The sequence below is a fragment of the Brachycentrus maculatus genome, unplaced genomic scaffold (assembly GCF_059751285.1).
Source record: "Brachycentrus maculatus isolate JH-2025_06_01 unplaced genomic scaffold, ASM5975128v1 h1tg000473l, whole genome shotgun sequence".
Lineage (NCBI taxonomy): Eukaryota > Metazoa > Arthropoda > Insecta > Trichoptera > Brachycentridae > Brachycentrus > Brachycentrus maculatus.
In genome coordinates this window covers 191873-206156 of record NW_028281220.1, presented here as the reverse complement: position 1 = coordinate 206156, position 14284 = coordinate 191873, and the positions used below count along the sequence as shown (strand labels likewise).

Below are 14284 nucleotides of genomic sequence, written 5' to 3'. Positions count from 1 at the left end.
TGCTGACCATTACACTACGGAGGCGGACAAAATATACAATATTTACCATAACAAATTCTTCAGATATATGGAGTTTTAGAATTTTAAAAATAATGTGAAATATCACTAAATACAAATGAAATTGGATTCTAAATGTATTTATTCAATACGTACATTATTTATTTCTGAAAAATCAATAATTTACTAAAAAAAAAAAACCATTGAAATAATGTAAAATGAGACTTTTTTATAGACACGCTGGATAATTTTTCAATGAGGCTTTCTGTTGTAATATCTGATTTTACCCTGCTTTAACTTTAGTTTTTTTTTAAAATTCTCAATGAGTAAAAAAAACATATTGCAGGTAGATTGTTGGTAGTTTTATTTAAACAAATGTATTCAAATTATTTCTGTTCATCTGAAAACTTGGATTTATTTTAGCAAACATCTCATAAATAAAATATTACATTCTTTCTATTGCGGTTTAAAATGGACCAGGATTTTTTTTCACATCGTAATATCCTCTCTTATATCTCAAGTTTATAGTCTAAGAGAGTAAGGCATAAGTATTGGGTAAAAGAAAAAAAAAAAAAAGTATTTTATCAATGTTTATATAAAATTATCACTTACATAAATGCATAATTAAAAATAAATAAAACTAATTGATAGGTGTAGTTATTTACAAACAATGAGAATGAAAAAGTTGATAATTCATAAGTCAATACATACATATATAGGTGAGTATGTAGGTATACATACAAAAAAATCCCAATATTGGGAAAAAAGATTTCATATTTCGTTGTTTTGGTCAATAATTACAAAATAAAGAGCTGCATAACTTAAATCATATATTGTTACAAAAATACTAACATACGTAAATATAAATATTTGGCAATTTGGTTTATAGTGACTGAAGGCAGTTATTGGAAAAGTAAAATTTCATTCCAATATAATTCTGATCTTCGTGTACCTTCAGAAATCTTAACATAATTTATTTTATCCAATGCTTTTGTTTCTTATTTTAGAAATGTAGAGTACAAAGTAACTTTACTCAGTCATAATTCAAGGTACAATTGATTTAGTACCATCAATGAAATTATTTAAAAAATATTTTAATTAAATACAGTGGAACTTCGGGTTATAAGCAATTCGAGTGATGAATAACAATCTCGATGAAGAAATGGCTCAATTTGCGAACAGAATTTCGTATTAGGAAAAAAAAAGTCTGGCATTAGTTTCTTCACATTATAAATCTGTTCAATGATAATGCTACTTGAATTTTGCAAAATGATTTTTTTTAAATAATAAAATCCAAGAATGAAAAAAATCCTCATCAGACAGGTTTTTGTGAGACAGAAACTTGATCAGCTTCAAGCATCTGACATTTACATGTAAAAATAATCTCCTTCCCATTGCTTTTTTTCTTTATACCATGAGTTGAAGTTTTTTTTGTAAAGGATTCACATCGTGGCATTATACTGATATATGTTTGGAGAAGATTGACCTATTCAATTTTGGTGTAATTTTTTTTCCGAAATAAATTAATTTCCCGAGGTTCCGCTATATAAGATTTAATATATATTCAATCATTTTTACGTCTATGACTATGGGTGCTTAAATTTGTCTTGCAACAATGTGCATTAGGAACAATTATTTTAGAATTAACGCACATTAACATACACAGATGGCATAAGAATGTATAGACAAAGTCTTTGTTTGACTATAAAATACATGAATGTCATTTATAAACAACAACACATAGAAAACGCCAAAAATTCGATAGTTATTTTACATTGTCACCATATATTAAATCAACATTTTTTAAATATTGAAAGTATTATAACTGACAGTAAAGTATAAAGTACAGTGCAAAGTAAAGAAGATGAGTATGTTGCAGAAGAGTTATGTTGGGATTTGTAATGGCATTGCTTGGATGGATCTTCTGCCACTTCCGAGAAGTTAGGAAATATGCTTATTTCAATAGGCTGAAACAAAATGTAAATACATTATACATTAGTTCATAAAATAGGGCAAACAATGGAGGATATTGATAAAATAATCTGGAAAGTATAGTTTTTTCCTCCGGGGATTAGCTTGACATAATGTGAGTGAGATTATTTAGAATTCAATTTAATTTTATTATTTTAAATATGTAACATCACTTATGGTTGAAAAATTAGTTTATTTGAAATATTCATTGTGGTTAATTTTCACTGCGAGTAATATAAAAGAAACTTACCACAGCAATTGAGTCATCCCTCTTGCGGCAGAAAGTCATGTGCTTTCCTTTATAAAGTGTGTCTTCGATTCTCTTTGTAAGAAGAGGCTCACCCCACGGGATCTCATTTAGGTGGGCAATAAAAGTCTTATTCCTGAATTCTGGTGGCTCCTTAATTACTAAACGCCCTAAAAACAAAACACAACATTGTTAATCGTACGTAGCATACTTTATTTATTATGCTCAAAGAAAAAAATATATGGTTACGTTAGTAATAGTTTTTTGAACATTTGAAATAGTGATTGGTGTGTTTTTTTATTGTTGATTTTCTTTGATTTATTGATTTTTCTGTTTTCAATTGAGAAAAAAACTAAATAAAATGTCACAAATTTTTAAAATTTACACAACTAAGTGTAATTTAAAAGAGTAATCAAATATTTTGCATATTTTATTCATTATTTGGTGTTTGCACGTAGGTCAAAAACAAATAAAATTACGGAAACTATAGTGAAAATTGAAATAGCGCAGGTATGTAGGTACTCACTTAGTAAATTGACACCTTGGTCATCTCCCTGCACAGCAATATCCTTAGTATTTTTGTCATTGGCTAAATGTAATAACTCCGGGAATCCTTCAAGAGATCTGAAATACATAACATGTATTAAAAAAAAATATTAACTAACTTTACATATATGTTTGTATAATAAAATGTTACAGATCATTTTGTGGATATATGTAATTTATTTTGAATAAGGATACTAATAAATATGTGTCTTGGACAAGTTATTTTTTTAATTTAATTGTGATTGGAAAAAAAGCATAATGACAATACATAACATATATTTGGTTTTATCTATCCACGATGAAATAATTACTAATAATTTTAAAGCTGGGTGATAAAATAACGAAAAAACAATGCTTTGCATATCTGTCTCTTCTCCAATATGAAGCATTGTCGTGTTGGCACAACCATGAACACAGAAGCTTGCATCACTATTGTTGTTCATATTATATTTGAATGGATCGCTGTAGACAGCATGGGAACTGTAGCACGTTCAGATTGTATGAACATATGCGCCAGTAGCAATCACGGAGCACTACTTGTTTGCGGTTATATTGGATACTCAGCTTAAGGGCTTTGTATTAACTACTAAAAGGTTTTCAAGATTCAATGATTTAATTACCCCGAAGTTAGGAACATGCTTTCCACTTGCTTCATATCCACATTGTAGAACTCTTTGACACCGAATGTTTCGAAGAATTCCTTCACCGGAGTCATGGAATAACAGCCGGCTAACTGGATTCGAGGATAGTGAAGTATGAAGGAAAGGCACATTTCCTGTTTGGAAGAATATCCTCCGAGAGTGGGTCGCCCTCTCCCTGTCGTGGAGTAGGTGCATTCCATCACCAGGGCGTCACCTTGCTGGATATTTCTCTCCACTTGAAGCATCTTGGATTGCTGATTCTTGTAGTCATATTTGTCATCCTGGAACCAGAGGCAATACTTATTTGAAATATTAAACAATTTTTTACACACTATTTTTATGGGATTGTTTCACTGAGTACATACAACTTTTTTTGTTTGACAGTTCATTAAAAGGAAATACGCAAGTCTTCCCAACTGCCTATATTCATTTACTTAGTTTCTAAAAGTATAATTGAAACATAAAAAATAGATATAATATAACTCTATCTTATAACCTTTTTTTATGTGTTTTTTTAAAACTGTTAATATAAGTCCATATTAATAGGTTTTATCAAAATACTATTTAATTTCTCCTGTAAGCTGAGATAAAACAATTTTACTTGAAATATTTTCGATATCATGTCCAAATAGTATTAGCATAATGCGAAAAGTGCTAAGAACCAAGAAAAACCATTATTCAAACCTCTTCAACCTGAATAAATTTATAGTTTTTTTAGGTCATAAATGGTAGTAGCATTACAATTCATAAATGTATGTTAAAATTGAAGTAATTATTTTAATTATTTCTTTGGGATTATTTAAATGTGACTACTACCATTATAACAATATTTTCTTTCATGGATCAGAAAAAAAATCAAGAATAACTTATTAAATATTTAAAATGATATTTACCTCAGATATTTTTGGTAACTCCTGACCATTACGAATGTGCCTTAGGGAAAGTTTCCTTCCTGCACTATGGGCGTGAAGCAAAACTGAGACAACATTGATGCCTTCCGGTGGTAACATCTGAAATAATTGAATAATAATGTCTGTCAGGATGAGGATGAAAATAAAAGGCACTGAAATAAAGTATTGACTTATAATCTACAAATAAAAAAATATTCTGGCCCTTATCCACAACCAAGTGGTACATAGGGCACTGCTTCGAATCGATGCCGTGTTAACTCAATTAGGATTATATAATGGTAGAATCTAGAGTAGAACTGATAACCCTGCCCTCATATGAGGGCAGAGTGATAAGTTCTACGATCCAGATTCATGGATAAAGGTGTAGAATATGTTTGATACAAATATTCCGGAGATTATATTTCGCAAAATAGTCTGGAGTGGCGAAGCAGGTCTAATTTTTGCTGCAGACCAATCCACGGGATTGAGATAAAAGGGGAAGATGTTTGATGGGATTCAGATGATGTGGGTGAAGGAGCTCAGGGACATAACTGCTACATCTTAGTCTTTTTATAACCCTTATCCGCACTAAGTGATTCATAGGGCACTGCAATATATAAGCAGTGTTATCTTCTTCATTAAAAATACGAAGGAGAGGTTATCAGCCCTGCACTTCAGGTACCAGTCTAGGGTAGTATTTAATATATTACATTAAAGTGAAAAATTACTTATATTTGTTTTAAGTGTTTAAGCCTTTTTTTAAAACAATAAAATTAACACTCACAAATAAAGATAGTTGCATAAAATGGTCACGGTATGTCTAAACGTAAAGTACCTACCTAGAATTGTATAGCCATGTAAGGACCATCAGTCCATTAAATCTTCGTATACCTTAAAAAATGTCACAACAAGGCGAAACAATTGTCAGAAATTTTATTTTGATATGTATTATAAACAATAAAATACAATTTAGTAGACTCAAAAAATCTGTTAGACTTTAATGTTTAATATATAAATTTGATTCAATTTGGCAAAAGCAATGGATCGTCCTCGAAGATATCTAGATGAAGACCAAAAAATTCATGGATGCTGCAAAGAGAGAATATGGTTCGAAGACATGGCCTAGGTGACGTTGTCCATGACAGAAGGACCTACAACCTGAGGAAGAGGAGAGCTGACCCCAGCAGTCTACTAAGACGGGATGTAGCCAGGAAGAAGATATAAAATTCACTCACTTCAGTAGTGCAAGGTTCGGAGCAGTATCCAGCTGAACGATATTTCTTCTGGTCTGCCGGGAGAACATGCAGAGCAGACACTGTTATACCCGCTACCATCATACCAGCATCGTGTTGCCGCAGCTCACTTGTATACAAAATGGTTATTCCAGAATTATCCACAACTAGAATAAAACAAATAAATTAAGCATTCATAAAAACAATTATTTTTATTGTAAATTTAAGGTATTGGTTTCCAATAAGAATTGTTATAAATACCTTTTTGAAGTGAAGGATTTTCATAGTGAATTTCTAACATGTAGTACATTACACCATTTGGATCACCGAGCGGAATTCCTACATGACCCGGAAACATTTCTCCTGTAAATTAAAAATTTAATCATTTACATCTTCTTCTTCTAAAACTAACTAACTAACTAACCATCAAGCCTCTTCCCCGCAGGAGTAGGCAGAGAGAATCGAACGCCACACCACTCTGTCTTTGCAAACATTCTTCGCTTCTTCTACATTCATGCATCTCCTCATACATACCCGATGATTATAACGGCTCTTGACCCGGCCACTTCCAAGTATTTGACATACCTGATTGTGCCAGGTTTTCTTCGGTCTCCCTCTGCTTCTTTTTTCAACTTCATTCGCCTCATAAATTTGTTCTTTCGTTCTTTCCTCACTCATACGTTCCACATGTCCAAACCATCTCAAAACACCTTTCTTAATTTTATCGATAATACTTATCTCAGCCTAGTATTCTTTCCTTATTTCATCATTCGAACATCTATCAAACATCGTTTTGCCACAAATTCGTCTGAGGGATCGCATTTCGACTGCATTCAGTCTGCTTTCATCCTTCTTTTGCCAACTCCATGCTTCGCTTCCATACATAAAGGTTGGAACCAGAACTCCGTTGTGTACTGCCAGATTAGCTTCTTCTTCTTCTTTACCCTAATCCGCACATGTGCATTGGATCCTGCATCGGAATGAAACAATGTTAACATTGCGACTTAAGGCCCAACATACGTTAAATCCCCATCATATAAAATTAATTCATTAAGCGTCCGGAGATGGAGATGTCATCTGTTGCTGCAGATCAATCCACAGGATTGAGACCAGAGAGAGATCGGCTGTCCAAACTTAAAACACAGTAAGGAACATTTTTTTTGTAGTACGTTTTTTTTGCATTTTTGGACTAAGTAGAATCTACTTAATTCGCAAATGCAAAAAAAACGAACTACAAAAAAATGTCCCTTACTGTGTTTTGAGTTTGGACAGCTGAGATATAGCAGGTAATATTTTTGGTCGCGGTTTGAGCTGATATGGTGACAGAGCCCAGAATGGTATGGCAGCGTCTCAGAAGTCGAGTAGATGGTCGAGTAGATGGTAGTTACCTTTAGAGCCGGTGGCCCAGGCCGCGACGGGGGTCAGGCAGGCGGCCCAGTCAGCGGGCATGTCGGGCCCGTAGGCGCCCGCGCCGGCCGCCCAGCGCTCCCAGGCGGCGCGCTCGGCGGGCGCCGGCGCGGCGCACTCGTGCAGCACCATGTGCCGCGCGCGCGCGCCCGGCGCCGCCGCGTACCCTACCACGTGGTGCTTGCGGCCCAGCGCCGGCGCCCGGAACACCTTGCACCAGAACATGGTGGCCATGTTCTCCGGGATGATCACCTGAAGTGTCAAATATGCAAGTGTCAAATATACAACTACCAAATATACAAGTATCTAGTAGCTTGCGGCACAGGGCCGGCGCCCGGAACACCTTGCACCAGAACATGGTGGCCATGTTCTCCGGGATGATCACCTGAAGTAGCAAATATACATGTTTCAAATAAACAAGTACCAAATATACAAGTATCTAATATACAAATGTCAAATACAGAAACGTCAAATATACAAGTATTAAATGAACAAGTGACAAATATACAAGTATCAAATATACAAGTGCAACATATACAAGTCGCTCACTCCTTTCAAGAACGTCATAAATCAAAAATCGTCAATTTTCAGTTGTGCATGTTTTCGGAATGCCCAGCAAATGTACTATATCCCAGCAAAAGAGGCATATTTTTAACTTAATATTTACCCGCTATACATAAAGTGTTGTTTTTGCATTTTGAAGAAAAGGTATTGTTTAATTATTTTTTGAAATATACTAAATATTTTTCAAATAGAAAAAAAAACCTTCAGGTTTTACCTAAAAAGATCTGTTGCACAGTAAAAAGTTCTACAAGTGGCTTGATATTTATTTTTAATACATTGTATTATATTCTGCCCCCGTAGTGTAATGGTCAGGACGCTCGGCTACCGTTCTGGAGGTCCCGGGTTCGATTCCCAGGGGGGTCAAGTAAATATAAGTGATTTTTTCACTGTAATATTTATTCAATATTACCCTGGACTGGTACCTGAAGCGGAGGGCTGATCACCTTTCCTTCATGTGTAAACGATCAAGATAACACTGCGTTTATATGAAGCAGTGCCCTATGCACCATTGGGGTGCGGATAAGGGTTTTATTATATTATTTTTATTATATTTTTAAACTTTTAAAATGTTCTCCTGAAAAATCAAGTGTTTTGATTTATGACGTTCTTGAAAGGAGTGAGCGAAGTATCTAATTGCTTGTCTCATTATCAAATATTTCCGACTACACTCACATCCTTCATGGAGACCTCCCACTTGAGATAGGCGGACGTCTCTCCGGTCCCCAGGGTGGGCGGCGGCGGAGGGGGAGGGGGGCGTGGGCCCAGGAACTGCAGGGGGCGCAGCCCAAGCCAGCCGCCCCAGCCCCTGCCGCGAGGGTCGTCGGGTCCGAAGGCCCACTGGACATCTATCGGCTCAGTCTGTGAAATTATAACAATATAATAATAATAATAATAATAGAGGCAAACTTGGCACAATCAGGTATGCCAAATACTTGAAAGCGGCCGGGTCAGGAGTCGTAATAAGATGCATGAATGTAGAAGAGGCAAAGAATGTTTTCAAAGACAAAGTGGCGTGGCGTTCGATTCTCTCTGCCTACCCCTGAGGGGAAGCGGCGTGATGGTTAGTTAGTTAGTTAGTTCATAATAATAATTTGGACAATTTCGTAAAATACTACTTCAAGGGCGCTTATAAAGACATGGGGATAGTAATACATAATAATAGGATGATGATGATGATAATGAAATAGAATTAAACGTTGTCAATCGGTCTCGGGACGTCGAGTGGGCTGAGCCTGGAGCGGGGTGAAGATGAGCCGACAAATTGTAACGCCTTCCTCTCGATCCCCATAGGCTGGAGAATGGCCAAGTTGTTGGGCAGGACGCCTTCCTGAGCGATGGTCGTCACGCTGGAGGGCAGCTTGTTGAGCTCTTCGTCATTGTGGATGGCCAACTTCCAACTTCCAGACTAGCACAGGGACTTCACTTTTATCCTCTTTTGCCGCCCTCCCGTGATCCGAAATGATGGTTTTGTCTCTGAGATTTTCCGCTTTCGCTTTCATACGAATTAGAGCTGGCGTAATTGAGGTATTTAAGGTTGCCCGCCTCCGTAGTGTAATGGTCAGCACGTTCGGCTACCGTTCTGGAGGTCCCGGGTTCGATTCCCAAGGGGGGTAAAATAAATATAAGTGATTTTTTCACTGTAATATTTATTCAATATTACCATGGACTGGTACCTGAAGCGGAGGGCTGATCACCTTTCCTTCATGTGTAAACGATCAAGATAACACTGCGTTTATATGACACAGTGCCCTATGCACCATTGGGGTGCGGATAAGGGTTTTATATATTTATATAATTCATAAGAATGACGTCATTACGAGAGAGAAAAATAATATTAATTATTTAGTTAATTAACGATGAATATGGGAATTTTGATCAAGATTGCAAGCAGTTTAATATCTTAATAAGAGGAAACGCGTCACAGTATATATCAGCGTATATATTTAAATAAAAGTAGAATTCAATCAAATAATCTTGTTTAATTTTGGATATATTACCCAAAATTTTTGAATGGAATTCTACCAACTGACTGCAGTTACAAATATGTCCGAAGGAGTATTTCCATGTGTCCGAAGGAGTTTTCTTCTACACCTTTAAGTCTTCTTGCTTACTTTTACTTTTAATATATACGCCTTGAATATTGTTTGTTATGTATATATTATTTTTTTATTGAATAAATTGAATAAATTGAATTGAATTGAATTGAATATAAATAAATATAACGTTTCAAAAATTCAAAGTAATCTGTGAATAACTTTAGGAGATTTAAGATTTTCGACAAACGACACACTCTTATGATTCTCAAATAAAATTTATAATGTGAGTAGATACGTAGGTGAATACCGTAATTAGCGTAGGTATCAGATAATAACGTCGAATCAAATCACCTGAAGGTCAAACATACTACAGACTGTTTTTAAGTATAATTAAAATGTAACTTTGTTTTAAAATCACAATAAATATTTTCTTATAACTTAATCAAGTATTGTCCCTGATATCAATATCCAATTGTCAATAATATCCCTGATTCCTTTTGACTGTGACTGACAATCAACACAAAAAATAAAGCTAATTGAGATCTACCCAAGCTCCTTGGCCTAACCGTCAAAATATTTTGAATTTTGTTAAGTAGATAGTGTTTTAGTATTAATCAGTCTTGATAAAGAATCGGTTAGCTTTGAAACCGGTGGACATTATAATAAAGTTATAATAAAATATTTGTAGTGATTGTAAAACAATTTTACGTTTTAATTAAAAAATGGAAAATCACAAATTTAGTGCTTCAAATATAAATTATGTTTTTAAGTAGTCTGGTAACTGAGTTGTGCTGCTGTATCAAATCGCTTTTAATCACATTAATTTATATATTTAAATATCATACGATCAAAGTAAACTAACGTTTTCGGATTTAACAATTTAAAGGATTCGGACCTCACATGCAAAAATATATAAGAGTTTCTGCTCAATAAAAAAAGCTGCTTCATCTCAGCAATAGATGTCTCTGGTTAAAATTCTAGTGAATCGCGTACAATGTTTCGAAATAGAATCATATATATATATAGAACTTCCAAGAATTTGAGTAGTGTGGTTGTCAATCATGGGTAGAATTGGTGAATGTTACACGTGTATAAAGTGATCACTTAAACCAGCCTATGACGGTCGTAAGCCCGGTAAATGCCCAGACTTCAATATTCTTCTTAATCTATGTTTAGAATAATTCATATAATTGGAGACAATCCAGATTTGTGAAGTATATGGACATACTCAAAATGTCGTTAAAAAAACTCTATCGTTATGAAAAAAATAACAACATTTATACAAGGAAATTATTAAGGCCAAGTTTTTGTTAAATAGCATCTTAATTTTCTTTAAACCCAGATAATATTTGAAAAATTGTTTTAAATTTTTTTCAAACACTGCATTTTTTATTGAAAAAATAAGTTTTTCTTCGAAGTAAATAAACGGTTTCGACAAGAAATGAGACATTGAATGGTAAGGAGCTTAAAAAATGATAAAAAAATTATTTTTAATAAATTTTAATATTAAATTATTTAAAAAAATAGTGCGCCGTCAAGTGCGGCTACTCGGGCAGCCAGTTGCGTACAGACTTTGCATAATTGAGAGTACACACTTAAGCTTTACTTGCATAAAGCTAGCAGTTGCAAGATGTGGTCATTCACACTTGGAAGAATGAATTACAAATGAAATGAACTTACTCCAATAATTATGTCATCAGGATCACACGTGTCCAGAGGTCTCCTGAACTCGACAACGAGATGAGTGTGGTTTCTGAGACCAAACATCAGTTCATAGTCCTGCGAGTCGTCAGCCATGGGAATCCCTCCAACTAAGTGGCAATCCTGAGAAAAAAACACACGTATATTAGTAATATACAAATTTAGTAGTTTACGATTTTTTTTTTTAAATTATATTTTTTTTAGTTTTCAAATTAATAATTTTATCACACGTCCACTTTTAGAATGTCTATGATGTAGAAATAAATAGAAAACCGCGTATTAACTGGTAAAATATAACTCATCAAATCTGTCACAATATTAACGGAAGATGTTATAATTTTTGCAAATGGCGTCGTACGTCAATCGTATTCGACATTTGTGAACTAGACAGCTGCAGTATAATTTGCAAAATAATAAAAAAAAACTCCTAATTGGAGATAATCCAGATTCGTGAACAGGTATTTGGACACATTCAAAATACTGTAAATATGTAATTCGGTTCAATAAGTTCATTCAAATGTCGTCAGATTAACCTTTTTCCTTAAATATTAACAGAATAACTAGCATTCCATCATATTTCGTTAATCACTTTGTGGTAAAATCTATCCATTTTTAATTAATGTTTTACTTAGTAAATACCACTATTTCTTAAAATCTACTGTGACACGTGTTTCGATGCATTCCGCATCATTTTACGGTGTTTACGGTATTTACATTATCATACGGTGTTTGAAAATGATGCGGAATGCATCGAAACACGTGTCACAGTAGATTTTAAGAAATAGTGGTATTTACTAAGTAAAATATTTCGTTAAATTGAGAAAAAATACCCACCCACACGTAATTTAAAAAATTGGACACAACGTCACATTTAATGACATGAAAGATCAGTCTTATAAACGAAAAGAATAGATGGATGCTGAGAGGTAAGTTTAGGTAAGCATTAAATCGTTTTAATAAAATCTAATTGTGTGGCAGATGGAATAAGACAAGGGTTCACGAGAATAGCAAAGAAACTTGATTTTAACAAGGAGTCGTTAGACGTCCACTGAACGAACGAAAAAAAACTTTTGATTGAAAATACGCAATGCCAAAAAAAACATTCAAAGGGTTTAAGGATTTAGGACGAAATCAGAAATAACAATATAACGATTTGTTGGCCGTTATGTTTATATGTATATCTGGTTACAACAACACTAAAGAAGGCAAGAATTTATTGTTGGTAGAATTTTTGTAAAGAGAGATCCTGGTGCCAATATGCTAGTTGAAAAGTAAATAGGTATTTTCCCCAATGGTACTACGCTTTAAATTTTAAATGTATTCGTAATATAAACAGATAAGTATAACGACAGTAAACAAATATAGAAATAAGTACGCTTTTATAAAAAAACCCTATAGATTTTTATTATTATATACCCTTACACATGAAATGTATTTTCTCATTTCTCGTCGGTATGTAAAATACTAATCCATATTCAATATTCAGTTGTAAATTATTATTTTTTTTTAATTACCTAACGTCCAAGTGACTCTGAAATCTAGCTACGGCTTATGCAACACCGTTTATCATGTCTCTACTCAGGCTTCAACTTTATAAGTTTCATAGCCTATGCCTACTTGTGAGTGGATTTACTCTTTATGTTTAAAGTTACTATAATTTCATGTAATTCATGAGTGAAAATTCTAGGCAAAAACACTCGCTGTTGTAAATTATAGAATTATACTCATATTAAGTCAAAATATAGTATGATGTATGTAAAAAAAACTGAGCCAAAAATGCACTTGGAAGTACAAAAAATTACTTTTGAATATTATTAGTTTATTTTATATATGTACATATAGAAATAAGATAACTTATCAACCATTGGCTTCTTAGTAAAAAGCATTTAATTTTCCAAACACAATGGTGTATAGTATAATGATACTATCGTGCATAAGATTTACTGTATACTGTTTATTGAGAAGTATTTTTCCAGTCGAAATTTCATATCTCATTCAGCAAAAATAAATCTCTCTTTATTCCTGTAAAAAATTCGGGGATTTTCTCATTTAATGGCAATGGCGAAAATTTCTGCTTCTATTAATAAATAGGACTTTGAATTGAATACCAATAGGGAATCAATTCAATCGCAATTTCAATTTCAACTCAAACTGTCTGCTGTTTCGGAACAATTTTATCAAATTAAAATCTAAGCTATGCCTACTTTAGATCTTAATGTAACCGGAATTAAAAATCATATTTTTAAAAAAAAGTCTCCCGATTTTTTATCCATATTTACATCGACACCCGGAGGGCCTTAAAACAAATATTTTTCAGTAAACTTTTTACAAAAAAAGAGCATTGCAAACCAGTAAGACTTAATATAATAAGCATAGCAAAAAGTGAAAGAGTAAAGAATAAGGTACATGTATAAAAAATAACAATATTTTAATTTCAAGAAAGGCACTTTTAAGAAAGTAAATTAAAGAATCATAATTTTTCGGTAATCTATTAATACGTAACGCAGAAGGATAATATTAAATTTATGTCCAGAATGGTAAGTATAGAAATAAATTTTTCGTGTCTTCAAAAATAGGTTTAAATTTGACAATCATTGGGTATTTTTTTTCGATTTATCACATTTATTGCCAATTTCCTTCATAAAAGTGTCTGAATGGACAAATTTATAGAGACAACTCGACCGAATAAAAAAAACTCGCACCGATATACAATATTAATCCTCTCGTGATACTTGGTAGGTCCATTATTGTTTACATTTTTAAAACCTTTAACCACATGATAAAGTACATATTTATAATTATCACTTCTGGGTTGACTCGAAATACAAAACATTTAAATTGAATACAAACATAATACAATTACATTTCTTTACAACATTTTGAGTGTGTCCAAATACTTGTTCACAAAATCTGGATTATCAAGTATTGTAATTGTGAACAAGTATTTGGACATACTTAAAATGTTGTAAATAAATTATCTGGTCAAATTATAAGCTTAAATAATAAAAATGAAAATGATATTATCTGGCGTTTCTCATGTTTGTGATTATAA

At 33.3% G+C, this 14284-nt stretch overlaps 1 protein-coding gene across 2 annotated transcripts in view; it reads right to left on the bottom strand.

Annotated features, from left to right (window-relative positions):
• Window positions 1-576: 576 nt before the first annotated feature.
• Window positions 577-14284, bottom strand: part of LOC148302202 (MOXD1 homolog 1-like) — a 105149-nt gene continuing 91441 nt past the window's right edge. For both annotated transcript variants that reach the window (XM_088271989.1, XM_088271990.1), the window contains exons 3-12: window positions 11212-11355; window positions 8168-8353; window positions 6913-7183; window positions 5786-5887; window positions 5528-5691; window positions 4296-4412; window positions 3382-3683; window positions 2742-2839; window positions 2219-2385; window positions 577-1964 (exon numbers count right to left, since the gene is read on the bottom strand). In XM_088271989.1, coding sequence (XP_088128115.1) covers window positions 1791-1964; window positions 2219-2385; window positions 2742-2839; window positions 3382-3683; window positions 4296-4412; window positions 5528-5691; window positions 5786-5887; window positions 6913-7183; window positions 8168-8353; window positions 11212-11355 — 1725 coding nt within the window. In that variant the 3' untranslated portion in view covers window positions 577-1790. The remainder of the gene's footprint in view (window positions 1965-2218; window positions 2386-2741; window positions 2840-3381; window positions 3684-4295; window positions 4413-5527; window positions 5692-5785; window positions 5888-6912; window positions 7184-8167; window positions 8354-11211; window positions 11356-14284) is intronic.